The following is a 20,939-nucleotide window of genomic DNA, read 5'->3' on the forward strand; positions in this document are numbered from 1 at the left end:
TTAACAGAAATGCGGACAACAGGTGTGAAGCCGTGTGTTGCCTTTGTCCAGCTGTAATAAGTAGGGGTAAGGACGTTAACCACCTAGGAACATCCTCCCTTATACGTCACCTGGAGCGCATTCATCAGAAGTCATTGACAAGTTAAAAAACTTTGGGTGACAGTGGAAGCAGTCCACTGACAACTAAATCCCTTCCTCTTGTACCCAAGCTCCTGCAAACTACACCACCAACTCCCTCAGTGTCAATTTCCTTCTTAGACAGGAACGCCAATAGTCCTGCAGGCCATGTCACTGGCAAGTCTGACGAGTCCTCTCCTAACTGGGATTCCTCCGATGGATCCTTGAGTGCTGCTGGTGCTGCTGTTGTTGCTGCTGGGAGTCGATTTTCGGCAGTGTTACAATGTAGCGCCTATGCGCTCCATTGTAACCAATGGTGGGAACTTTCTGCCCTGCGGTTGACCTAAAGTGACGTCACCGCTGAGCAGAAAGTTCCCACCATTGGTTACAATGGAGCGCATAGGCGCTGCATTGTAACACTGCCGTGTGCCGCCTGTCAGTCAGTACAGGAGCACACAGCCGATCAGGAGAGTGCTACAACGTGGCGCTCCCTGATTGGCTGAGGAAACCCACTTAGACAGAAATCAGAGTGGGTTTCTGGCATTCGGGGAAAGGAGTCCCATGTGAAAACATGGGGCCCCTTTCAGTTCGTGGCTCGGGTATCCGTTTTGTTATTTTATTCAAGTACGTGGATTGCAAATGGTTGCCCCGAGGACCCTGGGACCCTGGATCTGGTGAGTAGAATTTATTCAACAGGTACCCCTTGGATTCTACTGGAGAAGAGGACCGACCTGCGTGTGAACATAAGGTAAGTATGTATGTATGTTTGTGTGCATGTATGTAATAAATCTTTACTTTCACGGTGTGTGTGTCTTGTCTTTTTTTGGGTATTTTTTTAGTAATAGTACTACAGGTACCAGCGGGCCCGTTTTTCCGCCGCATGCTGGTACTTGTGGTTCTCCAAGTACCAGCATGCGGGGGAGGCTTGCTGGGCCTTGTAGTACTGCTACTAAAAACAATATCTTGTCATTTTCACAAAAGGCTATCAGCCCCCCATCCGCAGCCAATTGGATGGGGGGGACAGCCTCGGGCTTCACCCCTGGCCCTTGGGTGGCTGGGGGGGGGACCCCTTGATTGAAGGGCTCCCCACTCCCCCAGGGTACCCCGGCCAGGGGTGACTAGTTGGATTTTTGATGCCACGGCCGCAAGGCACTGTATAAAAGTGACCCCCGGCTGTGGCATTATCTGTCCAGCTAGTGGAGCCCGGTGCTGGTTTTAAAAATACGGGGTACCCCTACTCTTTTTGTCCCCCGTATTTTTGGAACCAGGACCAGGCGCAGAGCCCGATGCTGGTTGCTTAAATATGGGGGAACCCCTGTCAATTTTTTCCCCATATTTCTGCAACCAGGATCGGCTCAAAGAGCCCGAGGCTGGTTATGCTTAGGAGGGGGGACCCCATGCAATTTTTATTTTTATTTTACATTGTTTAATTTAAAAAAAAAAAAAAAAATGAACCTTAGCACGGATCACACAGATCCGGCCGAGATTCATTTTTAAAAAGTCGGCAGTGTTTTGCTAATCACTGCCGTAAAAAAAAAAAAAAACCACGAATGACATCGACATCGGAACAAAAGAAAAACCCGAATACGACAGCTTAGTAAATCCGTCGTAACAAATTCAAAAAGTTGCAGTTTTACACTTTCGATGTCATTCGTGATTATTCTCCCACCAAATCGGGAGAATTACGAATGTTAGTAAATATACCCCACTGTCTGCCGTAATGTGTTAAAAGGGGACGCTGTCTGCCGTAATGTGTAAAAAGGGAAACGCTGTCTGCCGTAATGTGTAAAAAGGGGACGCTGTCTGCCATAATGTGTAAAAAGGGGGACGCTGTCTGCCGGAATGTGTGTTTAAAAAGGGGGACGCTGTCTGCCATAATGTGTGAAAAGGAGGAAGCTGTCTGCCATAATGTGTAACAAGGGGGACGCTGTCTGCCGTAATGTGTAAAAAGGGGACGCTGTCTGCCATAATGTGTAAAAAGGGTGACGCTGTCTGCCGGAATGTGTGTGTAAAAAGGGGGACGCTGTCTGCCGTAATGTATAAAAAGGGGGAAGCGGTCTGCCATAATGTGTAACAAGGGGGACGCTGTCTGCCGTAATGTGTAACAAGGGGGACGCTGTCTGCCGTAATGTGTAAAAAGGGGAATGCTGTCTGCCGTAATGTGTAAAAAGGGGGATGCTGTCTGCCGTAATGTGTAAAAAGGGGGATGCTGTCTGCCGTAATGTGTAAAAAGGGGCTGTCGCACAAAGTTGCATCCAGGCATTGCACCTGGACGCACCTGTGAGGTTTGTGGGTCCATCTGGAAATGGTGGAAAGAATGAAAAACAAGTCTGACCTATTCTCACTTTGGGACCTCTTCTTTAGCTGTTAACATTCGGTTGAACTCGATATTGAGAGTTGGGTACATCATGATGTGTTTGCATTGGTGCAGGTGTGCGCAGAAATCTGCTTATCAAGTGCAATTGGAAAGTGCAGTATACATCCAGTTACTAGTATGGTGATAGGGCCTCTGCCACCTCAAGGGATCAGAGCATTTGTGTAAATACTAGTGCTCAGTTTTGTCGGAAATTACCTTTATTATCTCAGCAATTCATTTTATTGTATAAGTAACACTGTGTAATGTGACTGATGGACACTATATTGTGCATTGTAATGTGAATTTGTACTAATCTGTGGCCACGCCCCTTCTCCATTAAGCCACGCCCCTAAATTTTTGCTGCTCGCCTTAGGCGCACATCTATCCCTTTTACGTGTGTGAGGAAGGGCACAAATTAATTTTTTGCAGGAGGGCGCCGAACACCTTAGCACTGGCCCTGCACAAACTGGCTTCATTTTACCTAAGTTGCCCCCCCTCCAGTGTGTACTCCAAAAGAGTCCAATTGGTAAATAGATCAAAATTTGTTATAATAATAAAACCACATCACATCACTTGAACCATTATAAACCAGTAGACTTATGTCCATGACCACTCCCAATTTAAACGTATTTATAGATGTCCAAAGATTCTTACATGGACAAAGATGTAAATAAATGTCCCGGACCAATGAATGGCTCCCTGTATTGAAGAATAAATGTGGATGTATACCTTATTAAGAGTACTGGCCTTTTAGATATAGTGGAGATATGTGCCGAAGTAGAGCTTGACACTCTGCTGGATATGATTTAATGATCCTCATCATCCATGTAGTGCAGTCACAGCCCCCGTGATTGGTACATAAAATATCTCACCGCTAGCATTTTTGTGCCTCCCGTCCTTTGAACTCCAAACGGTGCACTTGTAGCTGTGGAATGCAGGGAGACGCTGCCAGACCCTATAGCACAAGGGCTGAGGCAGCGATGTTGAAGACGGTGAATCCTGGACTGGGGCAGCGCAGCCGCAAGCAGCACGGGCGGTCTGCAGATGATTTGTCCCTGACTGGGACAGAGCGGCTGGCAACAAAAAAGGTGATCTGCAAGGAGGTGGATCCCAAAGCTGGGATGAAGCAGCTGTCCGCGGCACAGGTAATCCCCACAGTGGCAATGCCGGTATTGAAAGCTGGTAACAAGGTGGGTGAAGTGGCTATCACCTTTACGCATTTCTCCGACGTAGCTGGCTGTCTGTTTCCTCAGAAGGTAATCCTGATACTGTTCCGTATAATTCTATGTAATGTGCATTGTATGTAAATTTCTGTACTATTGAACCATTGATACAATGAAAACCACACGTTTTAATTAAAATTCTGTTATACACCTGCATGGGGTTGACCTGCAGGATGAGGGAGCACCTGCTGATAATTAACATATGGGCTTAATCAGCACCGATTGGTGGATAATGCCTTTAAATACCTGGGACTCCCTAGTATCAGGATTACCTTCTGAGGAAACCGACAGCCAGCTACGTCGGAGAAACGCGTAAAGGTTGTTAGTACACCTGACCTGTACTCAGACGTCCCGGTGGTCTAGTGGGATCCCTGCTCGGAGACAGTGTCCACGCCAGAGCCGCGACCCGTCTTCCTAGGTCACGGACGGAACGTGAGTCATGCCTGGGGAACCCTCTTACCTCCTCCCCGTAGCAGCCACGCGAAGCAGGAGAGCATCTGCGACCATGTGCCTAATCCGGAGCGTCTCCACTGCAAGTACCTGAGACGCCGCTTGGGAGGTGATGGAGCTGCAGCGCTGTAGTGTCACCCTGACATACAGCACTGACAACCCAGAGAAGAAATCTTCTTAGAAGCTTTTTCAGGGCTGCCCAGTGCAGCCCTCCTGTTAGGTGACCTGCTGCTGCAGGCACCAACTCGAAACTGAGCTTCAGTGCCTGGAGGCGGGGTTTATAGAGGATGCCCCAATGCATAATGGGACAGCCTAAAGCGTTAGCCTGTTGGTACCTCTGGATCAAGATCCACTCTACACCCCAATGTTTTCCTGTGGAAACCAATGCATCATGCTGCTGAAATTCCGATATTTAAAATGTCAACAGGTCAAAAAGACGACACGAGTTCTGCATTTTTTTTTTGGTGTGAATGTCTACATAGGTCGACATGGACACTGTATAAGTTTACCGCGTCCCCTCGCTTGGCTCGTTGCGCTCACCATGCTTTGGGCGCGGTGCCTCGCTGTGCTTGGCACACTATTATATTCCCCCTCCAGGTCCACTGGGATGGTAAAGTATGAATAAATTGGTTTCAATGTAAAAATCATGAAAAACTCATGCCGACTTTTTGACCAGTCAACAATTTAAATGTTGATATATTGACCGTGTGTGTATTTTAAATGTCGGGATTTTGACCTTGTCGGGATTTTGACTATCGGTCACTTGTTGTCGGGATTTTGACAGTCGGGATTTTGATTGTAGGTAAATTGACCGCATCCCTATGTATCAGCCCAGATCACTTGCAAAGCAATTTTTTTTAAATCAATAAACTGTCCTGTTAGCAGCGCATTGCTAATTGTCTTATAGTAAATGCAAAATATTAACTTTATCTATGTATATAAATGCTTAAGCCCTCACTTACTCACTGACTGACTGACTGACTGACAGACTCATCACTAACTCTCTTACTTCCCAATATGTTAGGAAGCTGAAATGTAACATAGGTATTCTTCAGGTGGGAAATAGGAAAACTACGTAATTAGAATTTTTAATAAACCTTCCCTAAGGGGAAGAAAAGGGGGTTGACATAATGACATCATTACCTATGTATGGCTTGCGTTGCGTGAACGATAACGCCCAAATGGACAATCGGATCAAAATTTGGATTGCACCTCCAGTCTGTAGAATTTTATATACTACAAAAAGGATTCTGTCACTTTTTACCATATCTGCAACGGGTGCTCCTCGGGTAACGCCAAGTAACATGGATTAATATTTACTTACATTAAGACGTCATTTACCAAATTTTTAACACTCATTTATATTTTGAACCATGAAAATCAGAATCTCCTGTGCGAAGAACGGGTAGAACAGTTAGTCATAAACATATGTTTACTCTGCACTCCAGTAGGGCGAGCGCAATGAAACCCCTTACTGTACATATAATACATAATCACATGCTGTGCAACCCATAAAACAGTCTCTACTTTGTATGTCTCTCCTAGTGGATCTCTAGGGTCATCTTAACATATAGGCACACTGAGCAGATGCCCAGGGCCCCATGATTCTAGGGGCCCTTGAGTAGGGGCTGGTTGGGCCAGAAGGCATAAACCTCCCAGGCTGGTGCCTCGGGATCTTCTTGGGAGGCAGGCAGAGATTGTTGCTTGGCTGCTCTGATTGTGAATTTCACCCTATCAGAGCGGCCAGGCTGTATTCTCTACCTGCCTCCAGCCTGCAGCCAGACAGTGAATGGCTGTCAGCTTGCTGATTGGTGGATGGTTGGAGCTATCCAGCATTCAGAGTGCTGACAGCCATTCACTGTGTGGAAGCATATGGAGATATGGTGCCGGACCGCAGGAGGGGTAAGTTATGAATTTAAGATAGCCCTGATCTCACCCGCAGCTCATTAGTTCCCAGGACCAGTAACCCTCCCTGGCTGAGCCAGGACAGTCATGTGTCTGGTGTTTTGGGAAATGCAAGACTACAGCAAGCCTGCGTCTCAATGTGTGCTATGAGTTGTAGTTCATCACGGATGGAGAGGGCACCTGCACCTATTTGGGGGCAACGAGGGAGGTGGGGGAGTGAGTACCAGTTACCCAGGCTAGTTGGAGTAGTCCAGCAGCGGCCCGGTTCAGTGATCATACCACCTGTAACACTTATCCTTGATGTCCACTACCACTGCGAGCAGAAGCAGTGTCCTCTCTCTCACTGCCTGATGTAACACTGTGGCTGCACTGCTATACAGATACACAGATAAATGTTACAGCTGAGCTCCTGGTGTTGCTCCTTCCCCTCTGGAGCTGCCCCAGTGCCAAGCATGCAGCCCTGTGCATACTAATTTAGAAAACAAAAAAAGTTGGGAAGGGATCTGGCTATTCCTCCCAGATTTTGCCACACCCACTCCCAGTATCCGGGCCCGTCTCAGGTCTCGATGGCCTGAGCGCCCCCTCCAGTGCAAGCAGACAAAAACAGGTTTGAATTTCTCATACATTTTTGCACTTTTTAACAAATTTCTGGAGGACTGAAAATACTGATAATAAAGTTAAACCTGTTTGACTACAACATGGGAGACTCTGTTAAAGGAAGTCCTGTGATTAGTTCTTTATTATATAAAAATGCTACGTGACAGAACTCAACTGCTTTAGAGTTTTAATACCAACCTGTTCCTTCACGAAGAACAATTTCTTTATCAGTGTTGATCCACCTGTAACAAGGGAACTCCAAATAATCTCCTCCTGGGGTCTTTACTGTGATGTGTCGACAATACCAGTCATCTTTATACCAATATTTATGCTTTTCAATTTTAATCAGTTGGATTTCTCCAAGATCTTCTGATACTGTAACATCATAGGAATCAATCTAAAGACAATAAAGCATAATAGGTTAATACTGAATGTTCAAAATCAGTTTGGTTCGTTAAGAGTTCATGTATGAGTAAGTTCCCATTATTGTCATCTTTTCTATAGTATTCTGCCTCAGTGTAAAATACTGATAACAACTGAAATGAGGACTGTATACTGTAAACAGAAGAGAAGATTGTGTATTGGGATAAGACATTAAGCGCTGTAAGGGGGGTACTCACGGAGCGATATTCTAAGCAATCTGACTAGATTGCTTAGAATTTAAGCAGGATCGCTCCGTGTGTACCCCATACAGCGATAGCGATGCGCAGCCCCGCACATCGCTATCGCTGCTGCTAGATAGGCCTGCCGTGCAGGCCAATCTAGCGGGTCGCTCACTTCACCCGCTGGGTGAAATGAGCGGGCCCCCGTCTCCCCCCGCACGCTCAGCACAGAGCGAACCGCTCAGCACACATCTCTCCCCGAATCGGCCCGTGGGTACTGGGCTGTAGATGTCACTGGTATCCTGAACAATCATGTAATCACTATGGCATTCCAGGTCTACCAGGACATTTTTGTAATTTTGTTTCACAGACCAATAGTCTAGTACTTAAGATATAACCTGCCAAAGACAACTAGTGGAGAAGATGCCCATGGCAAACAGTAAGATTCATTTACTAGAATGTACTAGATCAGGCATGTCCAAACTGCGGCCCTCCAGCTGTTGAGGCACTACACATCCCAACATGCTCTAGCATTCTCTGACAGCAAAACTGTGTCAGGGCATGCTGGGATATGTAGTTTCACAACAGCTGGAGGGCCGCAGTTTGGACATGCCTGTACTAGATAATTGTTAGCTAGCATCCAATTGGCTGCAATGGGCAATGTCTCCACTTTCTTTGGAAGGTTTGATACATTAATTTTCCCTTTCAGTTGTTCCCACTTGTAGAAGACATTCATATCTTGTGCAGTCTACAGTAGCACACACATCAGTGGTGCACACACACAGCTCAGTCACCCTCATCACCATGCAGGTAAACCCTCATCCCCACCATATTTGCTAAGATACATAACAACACAATATGCACAATTCATGTTAATCAGTTATCATCATCATCGTCATCATCATCATCATCATAATTATTATTATCGTATAATATAGTTTCCATGTTCATCATCATCATCATCATCATTCTACCCGCTTTCTTACTCACTCTAAATTTCATCACACCCACTATATAGCATAGTAATATCCACACGTGACACCCCGTAGTCATGAGGTAACATTTTCCTTTGTCTGGGAGCTGCACTGCTGCAGGAGACTAGAGACCCTACAATCCTCTGGCATACAAAGTACTGACCGTTAGAGCGAGGACAGATGCCAGGACAGATGAGTGGCAGTAAAGGCCCCATACATCAGGTGGCCATTTCCCTGATTCCACAATCAAACTACAGCCACCAATCAGAAATACAGATCAGCGGCTATGGATGATCTATCAGGAAATGGGGGAAATACAAAATGTTAAACAATCCAAGGTTTGCAAATCAGAACGTGTTTGAGTCGGGATCAGGGAATCAAGAATTTCAACATCTTGAATGTCTATGATTCCCCAACTCAGCATCAGGGTATCAGAGAATTGCGATAATCAATCACAGATGTATGGGGACCTTTATTGTCAGCAGGACGAGAAGGTCTCTGATTCTGAGGTGGCAGTTGTCTGACATGGCAGTGAGAATCCAGAGGAGCTAGAGAACCATTGGGAGGACGGACACCATCTTGTTTAGAGGGGGATGAAGAAGCAGCTCCAGAGGGAGGGTGACATCTTGAGAACAGCATCAAAGAATAAACAGATTTCAGGCAGAGAGATCCTGAGAAACAGTTGTTGCAATCTCAGAGAGATCCCAAGTGAGAGAAAGAGGCGGATAGACAAGTTGCAGAGAAGTGATGAGCTGCAGAAGATTATCCTGCTGATGCTGTATTCAGAGGTGATACTGCAGTGCAGCACCCAGTGACAGGGTACCCCCCACCCCCCATTCTCAGTCACAGGAAATGGAGGGTGAGTGCTGTACACTGTTACTTAATATTAACAATCTAAATTATACTTGCAAGAATGAAGATGGTATTGAGTAAGAGTGATGATGATGATGATGATGATCAGCTCTTAGAGGGATGAGGAATGATGAGGAGGAATGAGGAGGGGCTCTGCTGTGGCATAATGTGTATAAGGGGCTCTACTGTGTGGTGTAAAGTGTATAAGGGATACTACTGTGTGGTGTAATGTAAATTGCTACTATTCTGCAGCAACTCCCTTCCCCATGAAATCACACCCTTTTATTTTGGAACAGGGCATGACAATGTCTAGTTATAGCTCTTGCTGTCACTGTGACACGCTGCTTTGGTGACAACATTCCACTTGCTACATTACATGTGTCCATGCTCCATATAGTCGCCTACATTTCAGAGACAGTTAATATTGACTCCACCTTGCACGTGTATTGCAGACAACGTTGCAACTATTCTTGTTAGTGTGCAGGACTTTAAAAATGGGTACACATTGGCAGATAGTGCATATCGGCTGTTCAGGAGAACGGATGATATATTGCAAGCCCGTCGGTGGGTGTGTGCCCCGATACATTTGTGAACAACGTTGTTTGCACATATATCACGTTGGCTGTGCAACACGTCAGATGACCGATATATATCTACAGATATATTGGCGTATCTGGCTGTGCGTACTTTGCTGCAGGTTTCCGCCAGTGACTGACATCTCAACTGGGAGGGCACATTTATATGCCCGTCCAGTTGTGATGTCAGGCACGATACAGTTGGTAAGTGTGTATGCACTATGCCCTTACCAATCTTTAGGTGTGTGTACCCCAGTGACATGCGGTGGTATGAGGCAGAGCCTTTCCTGTCATACTAACAATTGAGCCAAAGTTTTGACTGTTTAAAGTATATGAAAAATACAAAGAATATGTTTGAAATATCTTCTTTGTATTATTCTAATAATTTTTATAGCCAGAACTGTGCAGTAAAAAGTCTATGACAGGTGAGGCAGTGCACATCTCTCATCAAAACTCACCAAATTTCCAGGAGTTTATACTGCTGCACCTGTGTATAATGCCCAGATGTACCCTTTGTCTCATATATTGCATGTAAATCTGGTTCTGGTGCCTCCTGAGCCATTTAGCTCACCACACGTCACTGGTGTATCCAGCTTAAGCGTTTCTCTCTTACGCTAGCCAATATTTACCGTGCCCACAACAAGGGCTTTAATGCTTTAAACTACAGGGACTATTTCTTGCATAATTGTTAAATTTACTATTTTTGAGCAGGAATTCATTCTCATGTAAATGACATAGTGTAGCATATAACTTTAATCATTTATACTGCGATTGAACTAGACCTTACACCAGATCGCAGAATAAACTGTGTTATTATTTTTCATCATATCTGTGTCCTTATCTCTGTTAACCTGGAGTAAGATCTTGCCTCTCTGCTCGGGGTGGGGTAAGCTGCAGCCATGGTAAAAAAAAATCACCAGCAAAATAGTCGCTGTGCATGCGCAGTAGGGATTTAGTCTCCAGGACATGGCGGGCGCCATGTTTCCGAAGACATGAGCATGCACAGTAGATTCTGGCATAGTGCCACAGTCTACTGTGCTGTGAAGAGGAAGGTGCCCACCTGAAGTCTGCACATGGGTTTCCTCTGCTTTGGAGAGAGAGAAAGCAGAGGAGTTGCTCAAAGCAACCAATCAACTTCTAACTTTCATTTCTAAATGACATTTAGAACTGTATTGGTTGCTTTGGGCAACTGCTCCGCTTCATCTATCTCCAATGATTGATACATCTCCCCCTTGACACTGTGGGGGAAATGTATCAAACCTTCTAAAGAGTTCAGAAATGAAGAAGTTGCCCATAGCATCCAATCCGATTCTACCTAGCATTTACAAAAATTAATTCTATAAAATGATATGCAAACATTGGTTGCTATGGGCAACTTTTCCATCTGTCGTCTTCTCCACTCTTTAGAATACTTGATACATTTTTCCTTTAATATGTTAGTGTCAAATAGTATACAATTTCTTACAGGCTAAAGAGCTTGTGGAGGAAAAAGATTTCTGTGATTTCCACAAGTTGGCGCAAAGGAAAATGCAGCCAGGTGGGAACCTATGACTCGGGAATGGATATAACCCCTTAATCCAACAGAATGAACATACACAAAAACAACAATTGAGTCAAAGGCTTCCTTCGGCGCATGGGAAAAATTGAGGAATGATTGAAACTTTCCTCAACCATGTAGTATAACGTATTAATAAGTCATACATCAAACCCCTGTGTGAGTGTGGGTGTGTTATAAAGACCAGATAAAGATACCTTGATGAGATTCCATCCATTGCTTCACGTGTGAGTTGGGGTACGCCCATGAGATTTTTACCCTCGTTCAACACAAAGATACCTTTATACGAGTTATACATCTAATCTCTGTGTGAGTGAGGGGTACGCCTGCCTCATTTACAATCTGGTGAAGGAATCACAATTACTATAACAATATATAATTGCACAGTTTATAGTGTATGGTATAGAAAATTCTATACATTGGATATTTTCTTGTCGTTTTCCGCATGTAAATGATGTCATCACGTATGGAGGACACACCTGCATAAACTATCGTTAGAAGACACCTTAAAGAAACCTTGATAGGAGTCCAGATTCCCATTATCGTGTGAGTTGGGGTACGCCATCTGAGACCCTCTTTTTGACATTAGAAAATTAAAGATACCTTGATGAGTTTAACCCACCTCATTGCAGCGTGAGTGGGGGTACGCTTATTAATACGTTATACTACATGGTTGAGGAAAGTTTCAATCATTCCTCAATTTTTCCCATGCGCCGAAGGAAGCCTTTGACTCAATTGTTGTTTTTGTGTAAAGAGCTTGTGGAACCTACTGGGAGCTTTGCATTAGGTTTATAACCTGAAACTCGATTAAAATTACCATAATGCTATTTCGTATATGAAACAATTTGAAGCTTTATACCTGTGCTAGGCAACAAATTGCCCTTAAACAAGAGTATATGGAACCCTCTTTAGCAGCATTGGCCCTCATTCCGAGTTGATCGGTCGCAAGGCGAATTTAGCAGAGTTACACACGCTAAGCCTACGCCTACTGGGAGTGTATCTTAGCTTCTTAAAATTGCGACCGATGTATTCGCAATATTGCGATTACAAACTACTTTGCAGTTTCTGAGTAACTTCAACCTTACTCTGCCTGTGCGATCAGTTCAGTGCTTGTCGTTCCTGGTTTGACGTCACAAACACACCCAGCGTTCGCCCAGACACTCCCCCGTTTCTCCAGCCACTCCGGCGTTTTTTTCCGGAAACGGTAGCGTTTTCATCCACACGCCCATAAAACGCCGTGTTTCCGCCCAGTAACACCCATTTCCTGTCAATCACATTACGATCGCCGGAGCGATGAAAAAGCCGTGAGTAAAAATACTATCTTCATTGTTAAATTACTTGGCGCAGTCGCAGTGCGAATATTGCGCATGCGTACTAAGCGGATTTTCATTGCGATGCGATGAAAAATACCGAGCGAACGACTCGGAATGAGGGCCCTTGTTCCTACTTTTGTCCCCTCATCTTACTGCTCATGAATACGGAGAGTTAGGGTGAAATACAATTAAGGATGAGAAATTTTAAAACTTTGAGGATTCAGACTTTTTCCAACAGCCGCAGGGTTTTGCCATTCAGTTAGAGGAGAGAAAATGAGATGCAATGATCTCTATAGTAATCACTGCATCTTTTTTCACGCACTCCCAGAGCAAGTTTATTTTTCCTAAAATCGTTATTTTTAGGAAAGATCACCGGGACTTGCTGTAGCACCCTTGTGGCACCCCCCAGGGCTAATTAAGCCATTGAAAGTTTCCAATTAGCTTAATTAGCCAGTAATCCCTCACCTTCCGAAGCAGTGTCTTCTCCTCCAGAACTACATCTCCCAGTAGCAGCCTCACCAATGTAGGGAGGGGAGACCACCAGGAGCTGCAGAGACAGGGCGTTACGGCAGTGGAGGATTTACCACAAGGCAACCAAAGTGGCTGCTTAGGGATCTGTTGGTCCCAGGAGGTTCACCAACAAGGCTTTACAAAGATCATTTCCGGGGGAACACAAACTTCACTAAAATTGTCAGAGCGCTGGGCTGGCTGAATACTCCCAGCAGGCTGTCAGTGATTAGACAGCTGTTGGGTGCTGGCTCCAGCGCATGCCTGTGTCTCCAGCTCTGCAGTACTTTGCATGTGACCAGTCATGACACACGTGTCTATGATGAGAGATGCTTAGAGAGAGGAGCCGGGATGTGCACAGAAAAACAACATGAGGTCTTCCAGTATACTTTATTACATTATTTTTTTCCATGTTATATAACATCCACCTACTTCTAATTCCAATCAGGTGGAAGTGGGGGATGGGGTGGGGTGGGGGTGGGGGCGGTGGACAGTGTTATTTTAAGCACAGTGTCTAACAGCCGCCTAATGCAATCATGGTTGGGGGGGAGGCACACACTGGTGATGTATCAATATGCTATAATACTCTATTTTAAGTAGAGATGAGCGCCTGAAATTTTTCGGGTTTTGTGTTTTGGTTTTGGGTTCGGTTCCGCGGCCGTGTTTTGGGTTCGAACGCGTTTTGGCAAAACCTCACCGAATTTTTTTTGTCGGATTCGGGTGTGTTTTGGATTCGGGTGTTTTTTTCAAAAAACACTAAAAAACAGCTTAAATCATAGAATTTGGGGGTCATTTTGATCCCAAAGTATTATTAACCTCAAAAACCATAATTTACACTCATTTTCAGTCTATTCTGAATACCTCACACCTCACAATATTATTTTTAGTCCTAAAATTTGCACCGAGGTCGCTGTGTGAGTAAGATAAGCGACCCTAGTGGCCGACACAAACACCGGGCCCATCTAGGAGTGGCACTGCAGTGTCACGCAGGATGTCCCTTCCAAAAAACCCTCCCCAAACAGCACATGACGCAAAGAAAAAAAGAGGCGCAATGAGGTAGCTGTGTGAGTAAGATTAGCGACCCTAGTGGCCGACACAAACACCGGGCCCATCTAGGAGTGGCACTGCAGTGTCACGCAGGATGGCCCTTCCAAAAAACCCTCCCCAAACAGCACATGACGCAAAGAAAAAAAGAGGCGCAATGAGGTAGCTGTGTGAGTAAGATTAGCGACCCTAGTGGCCGACACAAACACCGGGCCCATCTAGGAGTGGCACTGCAGTGTCACGCAGGATGTCCCTTCCAAAAAACCCTCCCCAAACAGCACATGACGCAAAGAAAAAAAGAGGCGCAATGAGGTAGCTGTGTGAGTAAGATTAGCGACCCTAGTGGCCGACACAAACACCGGGCCCATCTAGGAGTGGCACTGCAGTGTCACGCAGGATGTCCCTTCCAAAAAACCCTCCCCAAACAGCACATGACGCAAAGAAAAAAAGAGGCGCAATGAGGTAGCTGACTGTGTGAGTAAGATTAGCGACCCTAGTGGCCGACACAAACACCGGGCCCATTTAGGAGTGGCACTGCAGTGTCACGCAGGATGTCCCTTCCAAAAAACCCTCCCCAATCAGCACATGATGCAAAGAAAAAGAAAAGAAAAAAGAGGTGCAAGATGGAATTGTCCTTGGGCCCTCCCACCCACCCTTATGTTGTATAAACAAAACAGGACATGCACACTTTAACCAACCCATCATTTCAGTGACAGGGTCTGCCACACGACTGTGACTGATATGACGGGTTGGTTTGGACCCCCCCAAAAAAGAAGCAATTAATCTCTCCTTGCACAAACTGGCTCTACAGAGGCAAGATGTCCACCTCATCATCACCCTCCAATATATCACCGTGTACATCCCCCTCCTCACAGATTATCAATTCGTCCCCACTGGAATCCACCATCTCAGCTCCCTGTGTACTTTGTGGAGGCAATTGCTGCTGGTCAATGTCTCCGCGGAGGAATTGATTATAATTCATTTTAATGAACATCATCTTCTCCACATTTTCTGGATGTAACCTCGTACGCCGATTGCTGACAAGGTGAGCGGCGGCACTAAACACTCTTTCGGAGTACACACTTGTGGGAGGGCAACTTAGGTAGAATAAAGCCAGTTTGTGCAAGGGCCTCCAAATTGCCTCTTTTTCCTGCCAGTATAAGTACGGACTGTGTGACGTGCCTACTTGGATGCGGTCACTCATATAATCCTCCACCATTCTATCAATGTTGAGAGAATCATATGCAGTGACAGTAGACGACATGTCCGTAATCGTTGTCAGGTCCTTCAGTCCAGACCAGATGTCAGCATCAGCAGTCGCTCCAGACTGCCCTGCATCACCGCCAGCGGGTGGGCTCGGAATTCTGAGCCTTTTCCTCGCACCCCCAGTTGCGGGAGAATGTGAAGGAGGAGATGTTGACAGGTCGCGTTCCGCTTGACTTGACAATTTTGTCACCAGCAGGTCTTTCAACCCCAGCAGACTTGTGTCTGCCGGAAAGAGAGATCCAAGGTAGGCTTTAAATCTAGGATCGAGCACGGTGGCCAAAATGTAGTGCTCTGATTTCAACAGATTGACCACCCGTGAATCCTTGTTAAGCGAATTAAGGGCTCCATCCACAAGTCCCACATGCCTAGCGGAATCGCTCCGTGTTAGCTCCTCCTTCAATGTCTCCAGCTTCTTCTGCAAAAGCCTGATGAGGGGAATGACCTGACTCAGGCTGGCAGTGTCTGAACTGACTTCACGTGTGGCAAGTTCAAAGGGCATCAGAACCTTGCACAACGTTGAAATCATTCTCCACTGCGCTTGAGACAGGTGCATTCCACCTACTATATCGTGCTCAATTGTATAGGCTTGAATGGCCTTTTGCTGCTCCTCCAACCTCTGAAGCATATAGAGGGTTGAATTCCACCTCGTTACCACTTCTTGCTTCAGATGATGGCAGGGCAGGTTCAGTAGTTTTTGGTGGTGCTCCAGTCTTCTGTACGTGGTGCCTGTACGCCGAAAGTGTCCCGCAATTCTTCTGGCCACCGACAGCATCTCTTGCACGCCCCTGTCGTTTTTAAAAAAATTCTGCACCACCAAATTCAAGGTATGTGCAAAACATGGGACGTGCTGGAATTTGCCCATATTTAATGCACACACAATATTGCTGGCGTTGTCCGATGCCACAAATCCACAGGAGAGTCCAATTGGGGTAAGCCATTCCGCGATGATCTTCCTCAGTTGCCGTAAGAGGTTTTCAGCTGTGTGCGTATTCTGGAAAGCGGTGATACAAAGCGTAGCCTGCCTAGGAAAGAGTTGGCGTTTGCGAGATGCTGCTACTGGTGCCGCCGCTGCTGTTCTTGCGGCGGGAGTCCATACATCTACCCAGTGGGCTGTCACAGTCATATAGTCCTGACCCTGCCCTGCTCCACTTGTCCACATGTCCGTGGTTAAGTGGACATTGGGTACAACTGCATTTTTTAGGACACTGGTGAGTCTTTTTCTGACGTCCGTGTACATTCTCGGTATCGCCTGCCTAGAGAAGTGGAACCTAGATGGTATTTGGTAACGGGGGCACACTGCCTCAATAAATTGTCTAGTTCCCTGTGAACTAACGGCGGATACCGGACGCACGTCTAACACCAACATAGTTGTCAAGGCCTCAGTTATCCGCTTTGCAGTAGGATGACTGCTGTGATATTTCATCTTCCTCGCAAAGGACTGTTGAACAGTCAATTGCTTACTGGAAGTAGTACAAGTGGGCTTACGACTTCCCCTCTGGGATGACCATCGACTCCCAGCGGCAACAACAGCAGCGCCAGCAGCAGTAGGCGTTACACGCAAGGATGCATCGGAGGAATCCCAGGCAGGAGAGGACTCGTCAGAATTGCCAGTGACATGGCCTGCAGGACTATTGGCATTCCTGGGGAAGGAGGAAATTGACACTGAGGGAGTTGGTGGGGTGGTTTGCGTGAGCTTGGTTACAAGAGGAAGGGATTTACTGGTCAGTGGACTGCTTCCGCTGTCACCCAAAGTTTTTGAACTTGTCACTGACTTATTATGAATGCGCTGCAGGTGACGTATAAGGGAGGATGTTCCGAGGTGGTTAACGTCCTTACCCCTACTTATTACAGCTTGACAAAGGGAACACACGGCTTGACACCTGTTGTCCGCATTTCTGTTGAAATACCTCCACACCGAAGAGCTGATTTTTTTGGTATTTTCACCTGGCATGTCAACGGCCATATTCCTCCCACGGACAACAGGTGTCTCCCCGGGTGCCTGACTTAAACAAACCACCTCACCATCAGAATCCTCCTTGTCAATTTCCTCCCCAGCGCCAGCAACACCCATATCCTCCTCATCCTGGTGTACTTCAACACTGACATCTTCAATCTGACTATCAGGAACTGGACTGCGGGTGCTCCTTCCAGCACTTGCAGGGGGCGTGCAAATGGTGGAAGGCGCATGCTCTTCACGTCCAGTGTTGGGAAGGTCAGGCATCGCAACCGACACAATTGGACTCTCCTTGTGGATTTGGGATTTCGAAGAATGCACAGTTCTTTGCTGTGCTGCTTTTGCCAGCTTGAGTCTTTTCATTTTTCTAGCGAGAGGCTGAGTGCTTCCATCCTCATGTGAAGCTGAACCACTAGCCATGAACATAGGCCAGGGCCTCAGCCGTTCCTTGCCACTCCGTGTCGTAAATGGCATATTGGCAAGTTTACGCTTCTCCTCCGACAATTTTATTTTAGGTTTTGGAGTCCTTTTTTTTCTGATATTTGGTGTTTTGGATTTGACATGCTCTGTACTATGACATTGGGCATCGGCCTTGGCAGACGACGTTGCTGGCATTTCATCGTCTCGGCCATGACTAGTGGCAGCAGCTTCAGCACGAGGTGGAAGTGGATCTTGATCTTTCCCTAATTTTGGAACCTCAACATTTTTGTTCTCCATATTTTAATAGGCACAACTAAAAGGCACCTCAGGTAAACAATGGAGATGGATACTAGTATACAATTATGGACTGCCTGCCGAGTGCAGACACAGAGGTAGCCACAGCCGTGAACTACCGTACTGTACTGTGTCTGCTGCTAATATAGACTGGTTGATAAAGAGATAGTATACTCGTAACTAGTATGTATGTATAAAGAAAGAAAAAAAAACCACGGTTAGGTGGTATATACAATTATGGACGGGCTGCCGAGTGCCGACACAGAGGTAGCCACAGCCGTGAACTACCGCACTGTACTGTGTCTGCTGCTAATATATAGACTGGTTGATAAAGAGATAGTATACTCGTAACTAGTATGTATGTATAAAGAAAGAAAAAAAAACCACGGTTAGGTGGTATATACAATTATGGACGGGCTGCCGAGTGCCGACACAGAGGTAGCCACAGCCGTGAACTACCGCACTGTACTGTGTCTGCTGCTAATATAGACTGGTTGATAAAGAGATAGTATACTCGTAACTAGTATGTATGTATAAAGAAAGAAAAAAAAAACACGGTTAGGTGGTATATACAATTATGGACGGGCTGCCGAGTGCCGACACAGAGGTAGCCACAGCCGTGAACTACCGCACTGTACTGTGTCTGCTGCTAATATATAGACTGGTTGATAAAGAGATAGTATACTCGTAACTAGTATGTATGTATGTATAAAGAAAGAAAAAAAAAACACGGTTAGGTGGTATATACAATTATGGACGGGCTGCCGAGTGCCGACACAGAGGTAGCCACAGCCGTGAACTACCGCACTGTACTGTGTCTGCTGCTAATATATAGACTGGTTGATAAAGAGATAGTATACTCGTAACTAGTATGTATGTATAAAGAAAGAAAAAAAAACCACGGTTAGGTGGTATATACAATTATGGACGGGCTGCCGAGTGCCGACACAGAGGTAGCCACAGCCGTGAACTACCGCACTGTACTGTGTCTGCTTCTAATATAGACTGGTTGATAAAGAGATAGTATACTCGTAACTAGTATGTATGTATAAAGAAAGAAAAAAAAACCACGGTTAGGTGGTATATACAATTATGGACGGGCTGCCGAGTGCCGACACAGAGGTAGCCACAGCCGTGAACTACCGCACTGTACTGTGTCTGCTGCTAATATAGACTGGTTGATAAAGAGATAGTATACTCGTAACTAGTATGACTATAAAGAAAGAAAAAAAAACCACGGTTAGGTGGTATATACAATTATGGACGGGCTGCCGAGTGCCGACACAGAGGTAGCCACAGCCGTGAACTACCGCACTGTACTGTGTCTGCTGCTAATATATAGACTGGTTGATAAAGAGATAGTATACTCGTAACTAGTATGTATGTATAAAGAAAGAAAAAAAAACCACGGTTAGGTGGTATATACAATTATGGACGGGCTGCCGAGTGCCGACACAGAGGTAGCCACAGCCGTGAACTACCGCACTGTACTGTGTCTGCTGCTAATATAGACTGGTTGATAAAGAGATAGTATACTCGTAACTAGTATGTATGTATAAAGAAAGAAAAAAAAACCACGGTTAGGTGGTATATACAATTATGGACGGGCTGCCGAGTGCCGACACAGAGGTAGCCACAGCCGTGAACTACCGCACTGTACTGTGTCTGCTGCTAATATATAGACTGGTTGATAAAGAGATAGTATACTCGTAACTAGTATGTATGTATAAAGAAAGAAAAAAAAACCACGGTTAGGTGGTATATACAATTATGGACGGGCTGCCGAGTGCCGACACAGAGGTAGCCACAGCCGTGAACTACCGCACTGTACTGTGTCTGCTGCTAATATATAGACTGGTTGATAAAGAGATAGTATACTCGTAACTAGTATGTATGTATAAAGAAAGAAAAAAAAAACCACGGTTAGGTGGTATATACAATTATGGACGGGCTGCCGAGTGCCGACACAGAGGTAGCCACAGCCGTGAACTACCGCACTGTACTGTGTCTGCTGCTAATATAGACTGGTTGATAAAGAGATAGTATACTCGTAACTAGTATGTATGTATAAAGAAAGAAAAAAAAACCACGGTTAGGTGGTATATACAATTATGGACGGGCTGCCGAGTGCCGACACAGAGGTAGCCACAGCCGTGAACTACCGCACTGTACTGTGTCTGCTGCTAATATAGACTGGTTGATAAAGAGATAGTATACTCGTAACTAGTATGACTATAAAGAAAGAAAAAAAAACCACGGTTAGGTGGTATATACAATTATGGACGGGCTGCCGAGTGCCGACACAGAGGTAGCCACAGCCGTGAACTACCGCACTGTACTGTGTCTGCTGCTAATATAGACTGGTTGATAAAGAGATAGTATACTACTAATATTATATATACTGGTGGTCAGGTCACTGGTCACTAGTCACACTGGCAGTGGCACTCCTGCAGCAAAAGTGTGCACTGTTTAATTTTAATATAATATTATGTACTCCTGGCTCCTGCTATAACCTATAACTGGCACTGCAGTGCTCCCCAGTCTCCCCCACAATTATAAGCTGTGTGAGCTGAGCACAGTCAGATATATATATATACATTGATGCAGCACACTGGGCTGAGCAGTGCACACAGATATGGTATGTGACTGAGTCACTGTGTGTATCGTTTTTTTCAGGCAGAGAACGGATATATTAAATAAAACAAACAACTGCACTGTCTGGTGGTCACTGTGGTCGTCAGTCACTAAACTCTGCACTCTCTTCTACAGTATCACAGCCTCAGGTCAATCTCTCTCTCTCTCTCTCAACCCTAATCTAAATGGAGAGGACGCCAGCCACGTCCTCTCCCTATCAATCTCAATGCACGTGTGAAAATGGCGGCGACGCGCGGCTCCTTATATAGAATCCGAGTCTCGCGATAGAATCCGAGCCTCG

General features: G+C 45.6%; 1 protein-coding gene across 1 annotated transcript in view; it reads right to left on the reverse strand.

Moving 5' to 3' along the window:
- ALOX5 (arachidonate 5-lipoxygenase) overlaps positions 1 to 20,939 on the reverse strand; it is a 228,051-nt gene that overhangs the window by 123,422 nt on the left and 83,690 nt on the right. The window contains exon 2 of the mRNA XM_063961506.1: positions 6,847 to 7,045. Within this exon, the coding sequence (XP_063817576.1) occupies positions 6,847 to 7,045 (199 nt within the window). The remainder of the gene's footprint in view (positions 1 to 6,846; positions 7,046 to 20,939) is intronic.

This window comes from Pseudophryne corroboree, chromosome 3 (genome assembly GCF_028390025.1).
Source record: "Pseudophryne corroboree isolate aPseCor3 chromosome 3, aPseCor3.hap2, whole genome shotgun sequence".
NCBI classification, from domain to species: domain Eukaryota; kingdom Metazoa; phylum Chordata; class Amphibia; order Anura; family Myobatrachidae; genus Pseudophryne; species Pseudophryne corroboree.